Below are 22513 nucleotides of genomic sequence, written 5' to 3'. Positions count from 1 at the left end.
ACTCTGGACACATCTCATCCTTTAAACTACTCTGTTCTTCCATTCTCCATGACTTTCCAGAGATAGGCATCTTCTAAAAGGTAGTGTGTTTACCACCTCATGACTTAGTGTAAGTTTACATTAGACTCATTTTTCTTAATAATCAAATAGTCATAAGAGAATCTGGATTTCTGTTCCCTTTACTATCTTGGAATGAAGAGTATTTGGAATTGTTACTGCTCACTTCTAATGGAATGATTGTGTGCATCTATTCATCAGTGTTTTTCAGTGTATTGCATTCTGATGAACTGACAAGTTATTTTCAAGGGAAATTAGGGATGGGCAAGAAATGCTGGTCTTTCCAGTGATGCCTACATTCCATAAACAAATAAGAAAATGCATTACACCACAAATCCTCAAATTAAAGGTTAGCGAAAATGTGTTTATGATTTTAAATCTGCTGATGATACCCAAGTAGCCCTGAGCAAGGATTGTATCAGTAAGTTTGCTGGTGGGCATTAACTCACCCAGTAAATGCCATAAATAACGGCTGTACTTTTGAGGTATCTTTAACAAGCTGGCATAGATCTAAACAAGCTCTATGGTGATGGAAATCATATTATTATTAAGAAATTTAAAAAAAAAATTTGCTGCATAACAATATATCACAAATAAATGATTAAAAGCTGACTTATCAGTTCTATGTCCATGGAACGAGATATTAAATTCTCATACAAGCTAGATTTGACCATCTAATTAATAATGAAATGTGTTTCAAGGCTGTAATTGTGCCCAAGTTGAAAATAATTAAAATAATCTGGCTTCTGGCTAAATTTACATGTAAGTCAACAACAAAAAAACCTAATAAAGAAACTGTTTAAAAAAAGTGTTCAAATAAAATGTTTCTTTGATACCATGTTTCAAAAGTTTCCACTTTATTTCCTCTTACTTTTATGTAGCCACCAGTGGAGACCAACATCTTACTGTTGAGGGAGAAGTGAAGATCCGTAACCCAGCCTCCATGTTTGGAATCTTTGTTCTCTGATTCTTCTGAACAAATGTGAAGTAAAGAACCATCTTGCACCCTCCAGATCTAATCAGAGAAACACAAAAAGAATTCCATTCCAAGATTAACTACTTTTTGCTTTCTCACCTGCTAAAGCTGGGCTTCAGATTTAAGCAAGCAATCTGCAACTCTACTGTGCTGCTTGGTCTAGTTCAACAACTTTAATAACAAAAACCTGCATTTGCTTTCATTGACAATTTCCCGGGTGGTTGTGAATATGCAGTCAGAGGGTGTGCTATACATTTATTGAAGCATTGCACATTTGAATAGTAGAGGGGTCTATATTTTTTCCCGCCATTGAGCTCAGAGAAAAACCTAATCAATCTTTGAATAAATCAGTTTAGATAATTTGTTACGTAGCATTTTGGAGTTAAAGGAGACATGGAAATTTGAGCACTGCTCCCAAAGGTAGTTGGTCTCAAATATCTTAATGTAAAAAAAGTTTAAAGAAAAAGTATCAACTTCCAACAATTTTGTACTGTATCTGCAGCTTCTTTCATCTTATTGTAATGTACCTTGGCAAAGTGCAGCTCAGAATACCAGGATCCAAGGAAAAAGCCAGCCAGAAGTGCAGTGAGCTGATTCAAGGTAATTTTCCATGGCCAGCTCATGTGAAGAATCATTCATAGATCCTGGTGCAGTTTTGGCCCTTTGCAAAGAGCTGGTAAAACTTCGGGGTGGAGGTGGAGAGAGTGCAAAATTGCACTTCTGTTGAAATTTAAAAGTGTTAGGAAATAGAGATAGTTTAAGTAAGTTATATTTGTATTTTAAATGTGCTAGAAATTAGTTTTAGCTTTAACGTTTAAGTTTGATTTGTATTTTTGTATCTGTGTGTTAAGAAAAGGTCAAATTATGTTTTAGTTTTACTTTAAAAGGTGCCTGCATTTTGATGGAGAGTTTTATGACTGTTGCAGCTGTTAAACAAACAAGAGTAGAGAAACTGAGCCTAGCAACAGGGGTCCAGAGAGGCACGTCTCTCCCACAGACACACAAGAAACTAGAAACAGCAGTTTGATTTGGAAGCTGTTTGAGTTCAGTTGGCTTTGAAAACAACTGCCAGGAGAGACTGGAGCAAATTGGACAGTTAGCCAATCCCAAGCTAAAGAAAAAAACCCCAGAATCCAGGGGAGTGGAACAAGAGAAAGTCCCAAGCAGACCTTCTAGTCAAAGGAAGGGCCCGAATCTAGAAAAGATCCTGTTAAGTGAAATTAAGATTGAGGAGCAGAGAAAGTCTCCAAGCTTCAAGCTTAAAGAGATAAAGGCTTGTGAGAGGCCAGAAGGTCCAAAGAGACAACTGAAGGTCTGTAACTCTTTGCTATGGGCATTGAAGCAGCGGTTTACTGTTGACAGTTGAGTCTTCGAGAGAGAGTGCATGAAGGAAAGGTTGAATGCATATGGTGACCCAGGGGAAAGGAACATCAGAAGGGGAGTTTGAAACCTTGGAGGTGAACCCATGCAGAAGGTGCCTGAGAGAAAGCGTTGGTTTGGGAGAAGATTCCAAAGCGAGTTCTTGGAGAGTGGAGATTGGAAACCCTCATGTGAAAGACGGAGTTCAGTGATACTGATTGGCTCACGGTGTAACAAGCGTCTGGGGGGAGTTGAGGTGAGATCCATAGCATCCGTCTAGGATGGCATCTGTCACCTGGTTTCAGAGTGTAGTGTGTCTGACCACGGGTTGCCAATTGGTTTACATGGACTGTGTACTTATGGTGAACATTAAAGTATAAGATAGCCTTGGTAACTTGTGTTACCCTTACAAATCTGTATATATCTGTAAAGGTATAGTTGTGGGTGAAGAGATATTGTAATATAGTTAATCTTTTCTTGTTTAATAAATGTTTTATGTTTTTGTAAAAAGTTCATTGGCTGACTCCGGTGACTCTGTTCAGTAGCCCCTCTCCACGTATCTGAACAAACAAATAAAAGTTAGGATCTATCAAGCTGGGTTCTACTCTGGGATCAGGCTTGTCCAGTGGTAACCTCAGCTGGGGATCATAACAAAACCACTTTGGATGAAAAAATTCTAAAAGTATCTGGTGAGGCCTAAAAGGCATTTCAACTGGTTTGCAGCTGCTGTCAAGCCTAAAGGGAAAGAACAGTGCAAAAAAAAGTGAAAAGTATTCCAATTAAAAGACACAAAAGGGGTGAAGCAGCTTTCAAAGCCATTTGCAGTGCCATACCAGTTGCTGAGTAAGAAAGACTTTGGTCTCTACTGGTGGCACAATCCTGCCACAGCGACCCTAATAAATCAGAGCCCAGAGCCATGTCCAAAATAATACACTCCTGCCCATGTTTACAGTTTGTGGGTACCGGAATATAGGCAGAGTTTTGACGTTGCGCTACTTCACCTGTCTGGCAACCCTTGTTGCTTCTCCCTTAGAAAAACATAAAAACAGAATCCCCAGTCTAAGCTAAACAAAGTACAGCATTGCCACAATCTGTGGTATAAAGCCTTCTCAACAACTTGACCAAAAATTTTACTAAAACAATATGTTAAAAACTAGTCTTTGAAACCAAAGATTTGCTTTCTTCTGTTCCTTTAAATCAAAACTGCTTCCATCCAACAGACTAGCATTCCTGGGTGTCCGTTGTCTATGGTAGCTTTATGAATGACTGTAGGTATCTAATAATTGCCAAGAAATTACAAGACCATCATTATGATGTTATTCACCTCTCCATTACAATATTGACATTAAGTTGCCTCCTTTTTCTTTCAGGATGTTTCTGTGTTACTCAGCAATGTAGGTCATGCACATTACAGGCAGGGATCCGGGAAAATTGATCTTTGTTCCTATGATTTCATTTACAGGGTATAGTCCCAGCATAATTGTGAACATTCAGGAAACAAATTTATTTCCTATAACATGGTTTGGTTTACGAAAGTAAACCCATAAAAACAAATATTTTTTAAAAATCATGGTAAATGATAGGTACCCTGATTTCACCATTGTCATCTCCAGTAGCCAAGGACTTATTATCCCAAGTGAACTTGCAGCTCCTGACACAGGCATTGTGACCAGTCAAAACATGAAGAGGCAATGTGCTGTTCAGGCTCCAAATCTTAAAAAAAAATCACATACATCCTATGTTACAGATGAAATTAAGTTAATTGACTGATAGCTAAGTAACTGACACCATCTTTTATAAAATGTACAAACAAAACAGGAAATATATTGGCTCAAAGTTTCATTTAAAGTTTAATTACAATAGTGACTGAATGTCAAAAGTACTCTATTGGCTGTAAAGACGCTATATAAATTCAAGTTGTTGATGTTGCAGTGGTACTGAAATCTAGTGGCAATTGAACATTATCAAGCAAAAATTGATAAGGAAATATCAGGGCAGATGACCAAAGGCTGGGCCCAAGAGGTAGATTTTAAGAAGCACCTTAGAAGAGAGAGTGTGGGGAATTCCAGAACTTAGGGCAGTGCCTAGACTCCCATAAGATACCAGTTAGGACCTTTAGTTTAGCTGTTCAGAGCGGATACTGATTGCAATAGCCAACATCAAGGTGCCAATGTCTAAGAATGATTTATGTCACCTTTATTAATGAATTCTATTACATAGCTTAAATTTTACTTTTTGAATTTTACACTTCAACACTATGGAACAGTACATAGTCATATAAAATAAAGTACATTTGGTACACAGTTGGATTACTCTTTACCAGCTATACGGCCAATGATTTAAAATGTTTAATAGATGTTTTTTTAAAATTATGAGGAGAGATTACACAGACTAGGGTTATACTCCCTGGAATTTAAAAGGTTAAGAGATGATTTGGTCGAAGTTTTCAAGGTATTAAGGAGAACTAATAGGGAAGATAGAGTGAAACTATTTCCAGTAGCTGGGGAGTCTAGAACTTGGGCACAAAGCCTAAAACATAGTCAAGCCTTTCAGGAGTGAGGTTAGAAACACTTCTCATCAAAACAATTATAAAAGTTTCTAACTCTCTTCAACAAATGCCAGTTGGTACTAGGTCTATCGTTAATTTTAATCTGAGATTCCTTGTGTTTTGTCAACTAAAAGTACTAAGAGATATGGGGAAAAGGCAGATATATTGAGTTAGGTCACTGATCATCCATGATCTAATTGAATGGCAAAACAGGCTCCAGGAGCTGAATGGCCTCCTCCTGTCCTTATGTCAGCTAGTTTTATTACGGAAAGCAAAATCAATATTCAACACACATATTAATAAGAATCCTGATGGTTTTAAAACATATCTTACTTATATATTCTTCTAAAGTAATGCAAATGGCCATGTTATATTCTATAAGCAGCTTTGACATTTTTGAAATAATAAATGCTTGCATTTTCTGAGCCATATTTAGGTTCTGAAGGGATGCAGTAACTCTGCATAATGTATTATTTTTGCAACTGCAACATACATCTGTTACAGTTGAGCCTTGTAATAGCACTCCTCAGGTTTTCAAGTAAGGTTGCACATGATATGTATCTGTAATATTCTTTATTGACTTGAGATTTTGAAAAACAATTTCCTTGCAGTTTTCCAACTTTGCTCCTTCCCAAGATAATCTTGTGATACACAAAACAGAAGGCATGAAGAAAACACTTGGCTAATTATATCAATTACAATTGATGGCAGAAATTATAGAATTCATGGAAGAGAAAATACCAATTCATGCATTACGGTATGAATTTTAACATTTAAAAAGTCAATAAAAGCCTTCCTTTGCATGGCAGATAATTATTAAAATTAATTTTCATTCACTTTGAAATATCACTTCTTTCAGGGATAATGATATGAATTTTGTTTTCATTTCATTTATCTTTTTCATCCATTCCATCTTTCCTTCCATAATTATTTTGGTTCTTTCATCCTTCAATAGTATGCTCCTTATATAGATGAAAGAGTACTTCACTACTAATAAGATAAAAAGTATCATTTAATCAGGGCCATGGAGAGAAATCATGGGCTCTGGTGCTTTTCCTATTTCTGGGCCCCTTACCACCCCACCCCCTTTAATCATCCCCCTCACAACTTTTGGGTGCCTTGAATTGGGAACCATAGTCACAGCGGGATTGAACTGTTATAGCTTTAGCAAAGTTTCTTGGATTTTGTACCCTATGCCTCTATTTATAAAGCCCATTGAAAGCTCAAGGTTCAGTATGATACATTGTATAACCACAGCTTTGTCAGACAATTACAACATAACTTGGTTGTTACATTATGCAACCAGCTCCGCTTCTTTGAACCTGGCCCTACGCAATATCTGGACAGCAACACCCAAAGGACATGAACCTCGCAAGCACCACAGACAACAATCCCATGTACAAATGAGAATATTTTGAACTAACAGTGACATATTCTATTGGCGCATGACTCCTGGTTTCTTTTTCAAGTTTAAAAATTGCAAAAAACCTTCCAGTAAATTAGCACCAACCAACTCACCTGCAACAATTGGCTATTTCTATCCATACAAGTGGGCTTTGTTAACAGCAAAATTACACTTTGCATTGAGTGATAAAACATTTTCTCATTTTAAATTGAAACCAAACACACTTACAAATGCCCAGGATGGAGCACATAATAGGAAAGCAAAATACTGTAAATGCTGGAAATCTGAACTATAAACAGAAAATGCTGGAAATACTCTGCAGGCCAGGCAGCATCTGAATAGAGAGAATCAATGTTTCAGGTCCATGATCTGCACTATTTCTGATGAAGAGTCACTGACCTTGGTTTCTTTCTGCACGGATGCCACCATTTGTGCTGAGCATTTCCAACACTTTTCGTTCCTATTAGAGCAAAAACAACTCCTTTTGCCAGCCCTCCAAAAAGTGATCAGACTTGTGAGCCCTCATTCCCCTTCAGCAAGAAATCCAGCAGCAGCTGCATGGGATCTGGTTTGGCACAACACCGAACATGATTTTTTTTAAAAAAATGTTAAGGTGTGAAAAAAACATAAATAACTTACTGAGCAAAAAAAAAGTCAAAGCAATAAATTAATAATTAAAAAAATGAGTAAACAATAAAAACAACCATTAAAAAGTGCCAAGCAGTGGAGCGAACTAATAAAATCTTTTTGCCCTTTTCTCTTAAGAAACAGAGCTAGAGACAGAGCGACTAGGCCCCAAGTCCTGATTACCAGGGAACAGGGAGGGGGCCAGGGCTGAGCTAAGAAGCTGGGTTTAACTAACACTGACATTATGTTTGCCTCTGGTGGTGCACAGCCCAAGCTGGCCATGGCGGAATTCATATGACAGTGGTGGTTGGCTTTAAGCCGGGGTTTTTCTCTTCTGGCCCGGTGTGTGGATAGGTTTTTGAGGATGGAGAAGGTGGGTGCATGTGTGTGTGCCCACACTAAGTAGCCTCTGTCTGCATGTATGCGCACGTGTCCTGCTCACTCCCAGTCTGAGGGTTCTCTTTCGTTCTCACAGACTTTCACCTTCCCTCCCTTTCCCCTGGGCCCAGCAAGTTTGGAGATTAATATAGCTGAGGAGGAGTTCAGGATGGTTGTGAAGGTGGCAGGACACACTTCATGTCCACCCTGTCCAACACTCCAACTGCCCCAGGTCTCGCTGTCACTGCAACAGCTAGTATTCCTTGACCTCCCTCCCCTGCCTGCTCCCCCATCTTGATGTGAGGGCAAATGCTGTGGTCCTTTAGTGGGCCAGCACCTGCACGAGAGGGCGAAAGTGCATCCAAGGATGGACTACATCACTTAGAATGCATCCTTGCTGACAAAACAAATGGCTGCATGGACTTGGGCTCTTGCTCCAAGTCAACTGGATTTTGAGCACTGGAGCTTTGTCCCAGAGCGAAGAACCCACTGCGTGCTTGTGTGCCAGTATATTGAGGCGTGAGACAGCCACTTGAGAGGGGGATGGAGCTGCTGGCAAAGGCAGAAGCTGCGAGTTGAGCCCAGGCTCGCTGAAGGCATGTGCCCCGGTGTTTAGCACCTTGTGCGCCCCCTCATCTGGGTCTTGCATTTAATACATAACAAGGTGCTCATAATTAATTTGCTCCTACAATCTCTCATAATAAGTGTTAGTTTAATTTTATGTACCATCCAGGTTTACCTGGTTGAGTGTGCAATGTATATGGCTTCATGCAGATGCATTCATATAGTTTTAAATAAACGACACAATTTGTACAATTCTTTTAACAGTAGATAACCAAGCTCCTCTTCATCTTCCAAAGGAAACTTCTTCCACATTCCACTGGATACACCCGAGATCAATGTACAAAATCAAATGGGCATCAAATTTGGGGATGACATAGTGGTATTGTCATTGGACTAGTATTCCAGAGACCCAGGGTAATGCTCCGGGGACCTGGGTTCGAATCCCACCACGGCAGATGGTGAAATTTGAATTCAATAAAAATTTGGAATTAAAACCATTGTTGATTGTTGTAAATACCCATCTGGTTCACTAATGTCCTTTAGAGAAGGAAATCTGCCATTCTTACCTGGTTTGGCCTACATGTGACTCCAGACCCACAGCAATGTGGTTGACTCTGAAACGCTCTCTGAAATGGCCTAGCAAGCCACTCAATTGTATCAAAAATGTTACAAAGTCCACAAAAAGGAATGAAACCAGACAGATCACCCGGCATCGACCTAGGCACCGGAAAAGACAACAGCAAACTCAGCCTGTTGACCCTGGGGGCTAGCGCCAAAATTGGGAGAGCTGTCTCACAGACAAGGAATCATACCTTACAGATAACATCCCAGACACCACCATCACCATCCCTGGGTGTGTCCTGTCCTACCAGCAGGACAGACCCAGCAGAGGTGGCAGCACAATGGTATACAGTCAGGAGGGAGTTGTTCTGGATGTCTTCAACATCAAATCTGAACGCCATGAAGTCTCATGGCATCAGGTCAATCATGGGCAAGGAACTCTCCTGCTGATTACCATGTTCTGCACGACCCCCTCAGCTGATGAATCAGTGCTCCTCCATGTTGAACATGTTGGAGGAAGCACTAAGGGTGGCAAGGGTGCAGAATGTACTCTGGGGACGTGATGGAGAACGTAGGATCATCAAGAGTGGCTCAGTTGCACCACTACTGACTGAGCTGGCTGAGTCCTAAAGGACATAGCTACGGCAGGTGGTGAGGGAACCAAGAGGGAAAAACATGACCTCATCCTCACCAACCTGCCTGCCGCAGATGCATCTGTCCATGACGGTACCAGTAGGAGTGACAACAGTACAATCATTGTGGAAATGAGGTTCTGCCTTCACATTGAGGATACCCCTCCATTGTGTTGTGTGGCACTACCACCATGCTAAATGGGATAGATTTCAAACAGATCTAGCAAATCAAGACTGTGCACCCATGAGGTGCTGTGGGCCATCAGCAGCAGCAGAACTGTACTAGAACACAATCTGTAACCTCATGGCCCGGCACACCCCCAACTCTACCAGTACCATTAAGCCAGGGGATCAATCCTGGTTTAAGGAAGATTGCAGGAGGGAATGCCAGGAGCAGCACCAGACATCCCTAAAAGTGAGGTGTCAACCTGGTGAAGTTATAACACAGGACTACTTGCGTGCCAAACAACATAAGTAGGAAGTGATAGACAGGGCTAAGCGATCCCGCAACCAATGGATCAGATCTAAGCTCTGCAGTCCTGCCACATCCAATCGTGAATGGTGGTGGACAATTAAACAACTCATTGGAGGAGGAGGCTCCACAAAAATCCCCGTCCTCAATGAAGGGGGAGCCCAGCACATCAGTGCAAAAGATAAGACTGAAGCATTTCCTACAATCTTCAGCCAGAAGTGCCAAGTGGGTGACCCATCTCAGCCTCCTCCGGATGCCAGTCTTCAGCCAATTCGATTTGCTCCACATGATATCAAGAAACAGCAGAAGACACTGGATAGTGCAAATGCCTTGACAATATTCCGGCAATGTACTGAAGACTTGTGCTCCAGGGCTTACCGTGCCCCTGGCCAAGCTGTTCCAGTACAGCTACAATACTGGCATCTATGCAGCTATGTGGAAAATGGCCAGGTATATCCTGTACACAAAATGCAGGGCAACTCCAACCCAGCCAATTACAGCCCCATCAGCCTACTCTCAACCATCAGTAAAGTAGTGGAAGGGGTCATCAACAGTGCTATCAAGTGGAACTTGCTTAGCAATAACCTACTCCCTTATGCCCAGTTTGGGTTCTACCACAGCCACTCAGCTCCTGACCTCATTACAGCCTTGGTTCAAACATGGACAAAAGGGCTGAACTCCCGAGGTGAGGTGAGAGTGACTGTTCTTGACATCAAGGAAGCATTTGACCGAGTGTGGCATCAAGGAGCCCTAGCAAAACTGGAGTCAATGGGAACTGGGGGGAAAACTCTCTGCTGGTTGGATCCATGCCTAGCACAAAGGAAGACCATCAACTTCCTGGGGGTCACCATAAACCAGATACTGAACTGGGCTAGCCATATAAATACTGTGGGTACAACAGCAGGTCAGAGGCTAGGAATCCTGCGACGAGTAACTCACACCTGACTCCTCAAAGCCTGTCCATCATTTACAAGGCACAAGTCAGGACTGTGATGGAATACTTCCCACTTGTCTGGATGAGTGCAGTTCCCACAACACTGAAGAATATATCATCCAGGACAAAGCATCCTGGCTTGATTGGCACCACATCCACAAACATTCATTCCCTCCACCACCGACGCACAGTAGCAGCAGTATGTACCATATACAAGATGCACTACAGGAATTCACCAAGGCTCCTGAGACAGCACCTTCCAAACCCACAACTACTATCATCTAGAAACTCAAGGGCAGCAGATAGATGGGAACACCACCACCTGGACGTTCCCCTTCAAGTCGCTCACCAACCGGACTAGGAAATATATTGCCGTTCCTTCACTGTTGCTGGGTAAAAATCCTGGAACTCCCTTCTTAACAGCACTGTGGGTTTACCTTTGCCACATGGACTGCAGTGGTTCAAGAAGGGAGCTCACCAGCATCTTATCAAGGGCAACTAGGGATGGGCAATAAATGCTGGCCCAGCCAGCAAAGCCCACATCCCATGAATGAATTTTTAAAAATGAAGAAATTTCTTGATATAAGCTTCATGTAAAAGAAAACCAAGTTTATTTTCTTTCACAGGATGAATATTTGGCAATACACAAGCTGCTGTAATATCTGCAATAATTATGTTTTGTGAAAAGGACATATACATTTAATTGAAAAAGCATGTGATAGGTGAAGGGTGCTTCTAATTAACAAGTGAAGGTAATCCTGACAGATATGTAGTTATCATAGTCTCCATATAACATTATAGCCAACTTGCGCTCTGGTTTCATGTCAATGACACAGAGTCAAATTAGGTAAAGCAAAAAGCAAGATCTTTTTAGCAGAAAAGGTCCAAATAGTGGTATTTCATAAAGATAAGATTGTTCCAGATTCTTTGAATTCACCTTTCTGAAGTTGTTCTAAAACGCAGGTATTGCCTGGGCTAGAAAACCTTCAGCATTTTCTAATTAACTGAGACTATAGGTCAATCCAGTGTGGAAACGATAGCAGTTCAATAGTATAAATCTTCATGACACCGGAAATCCATCGGCTCTTTATCAATAAGGGGTTATAAGAATGATTCATGATTTCTCTATCCATAAGTTTCTCAAAGTGAATGAAAACAGAGGAAAAGGAATTTAATTATTGCAGAACAGGTTCCTCTCTTGCTTGATGACAAGTGAAATTGTTGCATTGTTATTTAACTACAGGCTTGTCAATGACAAGAGCAAAATTCTTGTATCTTAGGAGACAGGGAAAGAACTTAACTTTAACTTACTTATGTCTTACAGGAACCATTTTAGAGTCAGCAAACTTGAATCAAAATGTAATAAATGTTATGGACAGAATGCGTGTGTGGTCCCTTCCAGTCTGTAATCAGGATGTTTGCATGTAAGGTGTGAATACTTGCTTACCCTCAGTGATTTAAAAAAAAGAGGTTATTTATTATTACACACACTTGCCCCGGAAGTTCGTAATGCAATGTCTCAATCACTCATCTCACTCACACTATTACACACACAAAAGTTAAATACAGATGAAGTTGAAGCTGTAATTATCAAAACAGAATTTATAACTCAGTCTTTATATCAATGCAGACCTGATATCTCCTTGGTTGAGTTGATACTTTAGTTGGAGTGAAAGTCTTTTAAAAACAAAGGGTTCTCATGAAGCTGCGAAGTCTCTTCTAGATGTATAGCTAGGAGGTTGGTTCTCAGGTGGATTTGGATGCTGGAACAAATACAGTACTTTGGCTGCATTATAAGACTTTCAGCAATGATGGTTCAGCTGTTTCAGATGTTTCCTGGTGCTTCAGGTGTTTCTCTCTCACACATCTTTGCTTTGTTCAGGTTGTATTTACTGCAGTCCCTGACAGTTAATTTAAGTCACATGACTGCAGGGTTAACACTTCTGGGATCCAGACCGCCATGATACAATAGCAGTTGACAATGGTCATTCACTCTTATCTCTGCCCCAGCTTGAGCTCAAATTTGTTCAATATGGCGCTCTGCGGCCAAAGTCTAGAAATTTCATATTCCTCAAACGGTGGTCCTTCCTCACACTTTGAGATGTTTAAACTTCACAGGTGGCTACAAGTACCCTTATTCAGGTCCATGTTTAACCAAATGCTGGCCACAGAATCGAATACTGTCCACAGTTCAAATGTTCCAAAGTCGCATGTTAAGTTGCAACCATCTTAACAGAGTTTGGGCCACTTTCACAAAGTATGATCTTACAGTCCACAATATCCTCACGCTTTAAGTGAGCATGACGTGAACATCTTCCCATCCTAATGGTGGTCTGTCGACAAAGTAAGTACTGGTAGTGACAGCTATAACTTATAGCCCAGGAGTATATTGTCTTGTTGATTCCACCACAAGTCCATATTACATGAACAATCTAGTCACCTGTGGCTTTGCTAACCATTTATAACTTCAGTGGGCATGAAGGGTTAGCTGTAGCGATCTCAAAGAGTGCTCAATCAAAAAAAACCTCTCTAGGGAGGGCAGGAAATGAAAGGGCTGGGCTGGAATGTCTTTGAAATTAATATCATCCCAGGGTTGACTGTCAATGGGTACCTTTGAAATGCCTTTTCTTATTAGCAATTCTGTAACATTGAAAATCTCAAAGTTTCAGAATAACAGCCCTTCAGTTATGTAGGAGACTGGAGAAGCTGGGGTTGTTCTTTCTCTCGAGCAGAGAATAATAAGCAGAGATTTTGTAGAGCTGTTCAAAATCATGGGTGATTTAGATAGAATAAATAAGGCGAAACTATTCCCAGTGGCAGAAGGGTCAGTAGCCAGAGGGCACAGATTTAAAACAATTGTTGAAAAACCTAGAAGCAACAGGAGGAGAGTACTTTCTTTTATGCGGTCAGCTGTTGTGATCTGGAATGCATGCCTGGAAGAGTGTTGGAAGGAGATTCAACAGCAACATTCACAAGAGAATTGGATAAATACTTTAAGGGAAAACAAATCACAGGGCTATGGGAAAAGAGTAGGGGCTAATTGGACATCTACCCAAAACTGGTGTAGGCACAATGGCCTCTTCTGCGCTATATCATTCTATGATTCATTGTGACTAGTCTGAATTTCTCTATGTTCACATCTGTTCAAATATCTATTTTTAAAATTAGTTAATAATTAAACAGTGTTTTTTAGGTTTAAAAAAAGGAATAGAATTCTGTTGTTTATCAACCAGAACAACTATTATACAGCAATGCAGCAGTATTGATTTCTGACAGCAAACTAGGTAATGTGTTTATTGCCTACATAATTTGATCAAATAATTCATCCAAAGGAAATAAAAAATCCTTTAGGATTGCTTACTGCATCCAAGTTGATCTGTGATTTTGAAAACTTGCACAGTACTTCAAACTACAGTTTGCTATTTGGGATGTACAGATCATGAAATGTTCCCATGTTCAGTAATGTATTCCTTTGAAGTTCCTACCCAGAGCAACTAGATATTTGTCTTGCAGGTTTGATTTGTTTATATTGCACCTGTAAAACCGGAGACAAAATCTGCCAAATTTCAAAGATAAATCCAAATTGGATCGATAAACCAAGTTGCGTCATGCTCCAGTCATTGCAGAAGACGTCTGCCTTTCTCCATCAAATTGCAATTCTGAAGGTCTGAAGTAATGGAAATATTCAAAATTAACTTACAAGTCATAAATATTTCAGCTGATTGCATTTGGAGAAGCCAAAACATGGCTTTAAATTGCCAAATTTATGAAGGGCTTGATTCTGAAGTTTGACCTGAAAGGTCACACTCTGAACCCTGAGTAAGTTTTATTTAACGTGATTCCTGCGGATGCAAATTCTAAACATTGTTACTCTTTTTCCTGTCCTCTATGAGAACATTGGCTCTAAACACTCTCACTTTGATTAGGATGCTGAAGATCATGTAGATTGAAGAGATTGCATTCCATTGAGTCCTTAGAATTCAGATCAAAAAAGCTCTTTAAAATAAATTCTCTTTCCTCTGGGGCAGCACACTTTTGATCTAATGTACATTCATGAATTTATATAAAAGATGTTTCTTCAGCATGCTCTACATGTTAATAGATTACAAAAGCCATTAATGTAAAACACTGTGTGTGAAGAGTTTATTAAGTTTTAGTTCTGCAACTTGACTAGAATATACCCATGTACAAATATACACAATGATGTTGCCACAACTGTATCTTTCTGACTAGTGTGTGTTTATATATGCTTTCTTTTTCACATTTCTGTATTCCAAAACTATTATAGTTTCTACATCCATCAAGCAGTGGAATAAGAACATTTCAGTCCTAGTATTGTCAGAATCTTCCATTCTCAGATCAGTTATAGTGTGGCCAAATACAGTGCAGAAGTTGCCTCCACCCCTATAATGGATCTTAAACCAAATAAAATTATCAGTCCTTTACACTGGTGTGACTTTTCCACTGCTGATGCTCAACCCTTTATGCACGTCACAATATTAGCAGAATATCAATTCAAGTACAACAATGAATTATCAGATTTAAAATCTGTGAACAAATTACTTTAGCTAAGCGCATGATATGGTACAGCTAGAAGTGCTGATTCACAGAAATTAATCTCTTTTGTCGCCTGCATTGCTCACAAATTATTAGGTTACATTGCTATCATAAACTTTCCTATTGTCCTCCAGTCTCAAGCAAGTTATCCCATGCACAGAAACTAGATTCAACTATTTTTGAACAGATAATGTCAAGGTATTTAGTTCAGACTTTAAAACAAAAATGAACACCAACCTTGGCACTTTTATCTGCAGAAGCAGAAGCAATTTCACTGCCACTGGATGATGCATCACATGACAGAACTGTTGCTCCCTTATGAGCATCGTAGTTCTTCAGCAATTCTCCAGAGATGTAATTCCATACCTAAATGTTAAAAGTAATTTAGTGCTAAAGTCTGATGTAACCTTGAAATAATGAAAATTAGAAAACATTCTGTACCAGATCTGCATTAACCAAATTATCACTTAGATTTACATGAGAATCACATAATTTATCTCTATTTATGTTAGATACCCCAAACTAGTCCGAGTCAGCACAACTAAATGTTAACTTAAATAAAGTTGTACAGTCCAATAAGGCTTGTCCAATAAGACTCAAAGTAAAGTTTCAAATGTCCCAAAAATCAATTAGTACCTTAGAGACAAATTCATATTTTGGATGAAACTATTACTGTAATTCTATTCTTTACACAAACACTTTGTCATTTTGTTACAGCAAGATAAAAATGAAAGAAAAAATTCTAATCCCGTGAAAAGGTAACAAGCAACAAATAATTGGTTACTTTATTTCAAGCATCTTTGCAAATAAGGTTCAACTGATGTAATCCACAACACAATCTTATTGAGAATATGAGGCTGAATACTATTTATATTCTAAGGTCTGTTCAGTTCTTGTTTCACTGTCCCAAGCATATGTACCTCTTCATCTTTGGTCAAAGCGGTAATTCAAAATAAAGGCTTGAGCGAGTTAAATGAGAGCTAACCTGAAAAATACAGTCATACGATTTGATTTTTCAAAAAGAAAAACCCTACATTGTCCTGAATTTTGCAGCATTCACCATTCCTAAGGAGTTAATCAGTCAGCAATATCCAGAGTACACGCATATGCAGTTAGATGCAAAAATCAGGTCGTTTCTGTCCAAGTTGCCCTGCTCTTCCACAACTCGTGTTACATAAGTATCTCGCTAGGAAATGAAGCATTCAAATGCACAGAATGGAATGAAGTTACGGTGCTTATGTAATAGATACCCACCAAGAAAGTTGGGGTTTGTTAATTCAAGTGCATGTGAAACTTTAATGGTGTTTTAAATCATCATTATTGCTAAACAAACTCTCCACCACTGAAAATTAATTTTTACAAGTGTGGAATTGCATTGCTAACAATTTAAGTTGTTTGAGATGTTAAAACATTTTACATTTTCCTTGTCACTTTTTATCTTTCTTCCTTAATCTTACCTTCCCAGTCTCTTAATTTCCTTTCAGTACATGAGTTTTTCATTGAATTAAATATTCTAACTTGCACTTCCTGTTTTAGACTTTGCATGTCTCAGTGAGCATCCTTTAATCTGATTTGTTAAAGAGACACACAGTCGCTTTTCCTGTTCACATTATTCCTAGATCTGCTGTAGAAGGTGACTTACTGTTTTGGTTTTCTAATTGCAGCAAGCTGCAGTGTAAAAGCCCATAGAAAATTTGCGAGTAAGTGTAACAAAGGTCTGGCATTGTTCATTTGCTGCTGACTACAAAAGCTGGACCAATCTGTAGATGACACATTCTTTAAGCTTATAGTGGCTGCCAAACAAGGTTTCAATGTTTCCAATACTGGGCACAGGAACATAGGAACATGAGAATCTTGGCATTTAGCTTTAGTTTCCATTTCTCACATTCAGTCCTTTTAGGTAGCAAATTCCACAAATGCCACACTTTCATGCCTACTCTAAAATATGGGGATGATGATCACCCAATTGAAATTCTAGATACCTCTGATTTTTTTGTTATAAATTTCATATTTTGATGTACTGAAGTTAAGCAATGTATTTTTCAGATTAATATTTCAGCATGCATGGAGTTTTTATTTTACAAAGTACCAGTAATTACCTATAAAAGTCTTAAGGTTTGCTGGCAATGTTCAAAGTCACATGTATTTTGGACAGGCTATGTTTTACTAGATACTGAGTAAATTTGGCTTCCTGTCTACATTATTTCAATAATGCATAAACTTACTCAATCTATGTCGTATATTTACAAGGGAGTTGCAATAATGCTTTAATTACTTTAAAAGTCACTGTTTTAGCCTAAAAGTTGTTGAAGTTTTTAATAGCCTGTGAGCATTTCATGTTTTACACGTCCTGAATAAAATCTTGTTCGGAACGTCACAATGGTGTTGTTAGTTAGAACTTATTACAATCATGCATCATGCATGCTTTCTACAATCTAGGATATAGAGTTCCTTTTCTATTCATGAAATAAACTGAAAGCAGAGGAAATAATTAAACTAAAACATTAAAAATAAGAACATTCTTGGTTTTAGACAGGCAGACCCTTATGCTATTACATGCAGAAGAACTTCACACACCATTTAAATTATAAATAGAATCTTTTGTACAGAAATTCTCTCCTCTCCTCTGGTCCCTCCAGGCTGCACAGTGATTAAGTAACCTTTACCCTTTGCAGGAAGATGGTGGTGCAATGGTAATGGCACTGCACTAATAATCCGGTGACCCAGGCTAATCCCCTGGGGGCATGGATTCAAATTCCATCACGGCAGCTGGTGGAATTTAAACTGAATTAATAAAACCTGGAATTGCAAGCTAGTCTCCGTAATGGTGACAATGATTGTCGTACAAACCCATCTGGTTCACTGATGTCCCTTTGGGGTATGAAATCTGCCATCCCTATCCTGGTCTGGCCTACATGTGACTCCAGAACCACAGCAATGTGGTTGACTCTTAACTGCCCTCTGAAATGGCCACTCAGTTCAAGGGCAATTAGGGACGGGCAACAAATATAGGCCTTACCAGCAGTACCCACATTCCATGAAAGAATAAATTAAAAAAAGACCCTCAAAGCAGCATAGCGAAGGACTTGGGGCCTTGGGGAAATATGACCTGACCTTCATTTGGGGGAGCTTTGCAACCATTTAACTTATAAATAGAATCTTTTGTACAGAAATTATCTCCTCTCCTCTGGTCCCAAAAGACAAAAGGGGGTCAGAAGAAGAAATTCAAAACAAACCCCTACTAGTTTCAAAGACGGTTCAACAATTGGTAAGGGTTTTGCCAACTGGACCACAAAATTGTTTCTACGAAATGAAATCAAACACACTGTTATGAACCGATGCAGTTGGTAAAGCGGAATTATTTAAAAACCCCCAGAGGGAAACTTTAAACAACTGCCATAACTAATAATTTTAAATGTTATGTTTGAGACGCGACTCTAAACTCAGGAATCAGACCACTAGAACACTAGATCTCGAGGTTTTACATTAAACTAAATGAAACATTTTATTAATTTACACAAGTTAAAATATATACACACATGGCTACAAATTACTATCATAACTTTTAACAAATTCCCAAACTAATCTCCATTAAGGCAACAGCAGCCCATAGACTTAACCAAAAACCAGGCAAAGCATTTTCACCTTATGAATTCAAAATATGCTTCTTTTCATTGTGGAGCCAGTTGGAGGATTGCAGCTGCCTTTTGATCTTACATTGTCTCTGCCTGCACATCCAAAAATTACTGAAGTTATACCAGTCACCACTGATTGAATTAAAATTCTCATTGTCGCACCAGTCTCTTTGAACTTTACCTTTTAACAATGAAACCCCATTCATTGTACCAATTTTATTAGTAATCTAAACATATTGCTTGGTATCTGTTAGAATGGCGTCAAGTTTTCACCCCACTTCTTGAATGCTCTATTCAAAAAACACAAATGCACGCTATCTCGCTTCCATATCAAAACTGGTACATATTAAAGCTCCCAGACTAGCTGGCTTTAATCCAATTAAGACTTCCTGCAGACTAAACTTCTGTTTTAAAAGAAAAATATTTTCCAACATATATACATTAATAGCCTCATGACACACACAAAAAACACCAACTAATAAATGTACAAAATTAACTTAAATTATCATTAATACTTCATGGAGGAGCAATCTACATGATTTTATAACAATGCTTTGAGTATACGAAACAAGTTTGCAGAAGCAGAAATATAAGTGTGGTTAATAAGGTGAACTTCTGGTTAAACCAAGATTTGAATTTGTGAGATACCGCCTGCATGCACCATAAAGCGGATAGAGGACAAAACATATGGATAACAGTGAACATCGCATCCACAAAAAGAAATTAGGTCATAAAGTATAGGAGCAGAAGTAGGCCGTTCAGCCCACTGAGTCTGCTCTGCCATTCAATGAGATTATGGCTGATCTGATAATCTTCAACTCCACTTTCCTGCCTTTTCCCCATAAACCTTGATTTCCTTACTGATTAAAAATCTGTCTATCTCAGCCTTGAATATATTTAATGACCCAGCCTCTACAGCCTCTGTGGTAAACAATTCCACAGATTCACTACCCTCAGAGCAGAAATTCCTCCTCATCTCTGTTTTAAATGGGTGACCTCTTATCTGAGATTATGCCCTCTGGTCCTAGACTCTCTCACAAAGGGAAACAACCTCTCAGCATTTACACTGTCAAGCCCCCTAAGAACCTTATATGTTTCAATAAGGTCACTTCTTGTTCTTTTAAAGTCCAATGAGTACAGGCCCAACCAAATCAACCTCTCCTCATAAGAAAATCCGTCCATACTCAGGACCAGCCTAGCTAACCTTCTCTGGACTGTCTCCAATGCCAATATATCTTTCTTTAGATAAGGGGACCAAAATTGTTCACAGTATTCTAGGTGTGTTCTAACTAGCGCCTTGTATAGTTTTAGCAAGACTTCCCTATTTTTATACTTCATTCCCTTTGAAATAAAGGCCGGCAAGGTACTAACATGGATAGAAGATTGGCTGTCTGGCAGGAGGCAGAGAGTGGGGATAAGGGGGTCCTTCTCAGGATGGCGGCCGGTGACTAGTGGAGTTCTGCAGGGGTCAGTATTGGGACCACAACTTTTCACTTTATACATTAATGATCTAGATGAAGGAACTGAGGGCATCCTGGCTAAGTTTGCAGATGATACAAAGATAGATGGAGGGACAGGTAGTATTGAGGAGCCGGGGAGGCTGCAGAAGGATTTGGACAGGTTAGGAGAATGGGCAAAGAAGTGGCAGATGGAATACAACTTGGAGATCATGCACTTCAGTAGGAAGAATAGAGGCATAGACTATTTTCTTAATGGGGAGAGAATTCAGAAATCTGCAGTGCAAAGGGACTTGGGAGTCCTAGTCCAGGATTCTCTTAAGGTTAACTTGCACGTTGAGTTGCTAGTTAGGAAGGCAAATGCAATGTTGGCATTTATTTCGAGAGGACTAGAATATAAAAGCAGGGATGTGCTGCTGAGGCTTTATAAGGCACTGGTCAATATTTAGAATATTGTGAGCAATTTTGGGCCCCGTATCTCAGGAAGGATGTGCTGGCCCTGGAGAGGGTCCAGAGGAGGTTCACGAGAACGATCCCAGGAATGAAAGACTTAACATATGAGGAACGTTTGAGGACTCTGGGTCTATAGTCGATGATGTTTAGAAGGATGAGGGGGTATCTGATTGAAACTTACAGAATACTGAAAGGCCTGGATAGAGTGGACGTGGGGAAGATGTTTCCATTAGTAGGAGAGACTAGGACCCGAGGGCACAGCCTCAGAGTAAAGGGAAGACCTTTTAGAACAGAGACGAGGAGAAACTTCTTTAGCCAGAGAGTGTTGAAACTAAGGAATTCATTGCCACAGAAAGCTGTGGAGGCCAGGTCATTGAGTGTATTTAAGACCGAGATAGATAGGTTCTTGATTGGTAAGGGGATCAAAGGTTATGGGGAGAATGGGGTTGAGAAACTTATCAGCCATGATTGAATGGCAGAGCAGACTCGATGGGCCGAATTTTTGCTCTTATGCCTTATGGTATAACTTTACATTTACCTTCCTTTGGATACTGTTACATGTCACCTGGGCAAGAGGTTAGGCAGGGAATGTTTTCTGTAGACCAAGACAGTCTGGAATAAAGGTCATTCATTACGCATGATTGAGGGCTATTTCAATTTACTCAAACGGTGATAGGAAACAGCAGCAGGGCAAAAAATAGAGAACCATGTTTCAAAAATTATTGTAAATTGCTTCCTTTCTCAGCTTGCTGGGCAGCTACTCCTTAGTAGGGATTCTATTTCGGTACACAAGATAGGGAAGTAGTTTTGATTAAATGATCATATCACTAGAATAGAATGTTCATGAAGGAATGTAAAAAAAAGTGACCCAAAAACATTGTTACTTAAAGGGGAAGAACTGGACAGGTCATTATATATGTTTATTAACTGCATTGCAATAATAGTTAGGATATCTACAGAATAAATATAGGAAGGAATGAAAGAAACGTTGCTGGAGTTACAATCAAACTCCTACTGGCCAGATAAGAAATTGCAGTGTAGTAACAAAGATAGTATCAATGGTAAAGAAGGCAGCACTCAAGACATACAAAGAAGCTGGCATTCAGGGAGATTGGATAAATGAAGAAAGCAAACTAAAGCATGTGAAAAAGACAGAGAAGCAAGAGAAAGGCTTAAAAGATTTTATTCAAATATATGCCCATAAACAAAGGGAGACAGAAAATAGTGGCCCACTTAAAGATGATAATTGGATTGGTGGAACCTAGAGCAAAGAAGCAGAATAATGAAATAATAACTTCACTTCAATAGTGTGCATGAAGAAGCGGAAAATTGTACACCAGATAGTAAGTTTCTAACAAGGAAAAAGCAGATAGATAATATGCAAGCTGCAAAGGGAATGGTCACACAATGCTAGGTGCTCTCAAAACTGGAAGTACCTGCCCCAGAAAATGTACACTCATTACTTAAAATAAATGGGGACTGAAATTAGTGAGGTTTACTACACTTGGGAGTAGTTCCTGAGGACTAGCAGGTAGCTAACTTTGTTCCTTAGAAAAGGTGAGACATGCCTGGAAACTATGGCAGCGTATGTTAAATATCTGTTGTCGGGTAAGTTCACATGCTCCAGATGCATGATCAGCTCCAACAACATCCAGTGCTGAGGTCTTATTCAGTTAACATGTTCTTGCAGTGCTTTGTAAAACTCAGGCTATACATTTCAAAATCAAAATAATAGTTCCCAATTCACTACTATCCAGAATAACTATAGAACTCAGTTTTGGTTCCAGAATGTGGTATGCCTCCTACTCCCAGTACAGCATATCCACTTCACAGTTCTTTCAATCAACCCCAGGGACTCGATAGAGGAAGTCTTCAGCTGTTAATTTCCTACTCTTTGC

At 39.4% G+C, this 22513-nt stretch overlaps 1 protein-coding gene across 9 annotated transcripts in view; it reads right to left on the bottom strand.

Moving 5' to 3' along the window:
* Positions 1-22513, bottom strand: part of apaf1 (apoptotic peptidase activating factor 1) — a 216482-nt gene that overhangs the window by 48776 nt on the left and 145193 nt on the right. For 8 of the 9 annotated variants that reach the window (XR_005944817.1, XM_041202763.1, XM_041202764.1 and 5 more), the window contains 3 exons: positions 15308-15436; positions 3980-4105; positions 929-1072 (listed from right to left, as the gene is read on the bottom strand). Coding sequence is in view for 8 of the 9 variants with exons in the window: in XM_041202763.1 (XP_041058697.1) it covers positions 929-1072; positions 3980-4105; positions 15308-15436 (399 nt within the window). In the remaining variant the exon portion in view is untranslated. Of the gene's footprint in view, positions 1-928; positions 1073-3979; positions 4106-6803; positions 6911-15307; positions 15437-22513 lie in introns of those variants that run through there. The other variant, XM_041202770.1, reaches the window with a different exon arrangement.

This window comes from Carcharodon carcharias, chromosome 13 (genome assembly GCF_017639515.1).
Source record: "Carcharodon carcharias isolate sCarCar2 chromosome 13, sCarCar2.pri, whole genome shotgun sequence".
NCBI classification, from domain to species: Eukaryota; Metazoa; Chordata; class Chondrichthyes; order Lamniformes; family Lamnidae; genus Carcharodon; species Carcharodon carcharias.
The sequence above is the reverse complement of the archived record's forward strand: the minus strand, read 5'-3'. Positions and strand labels throughout refer to the sequence as shown.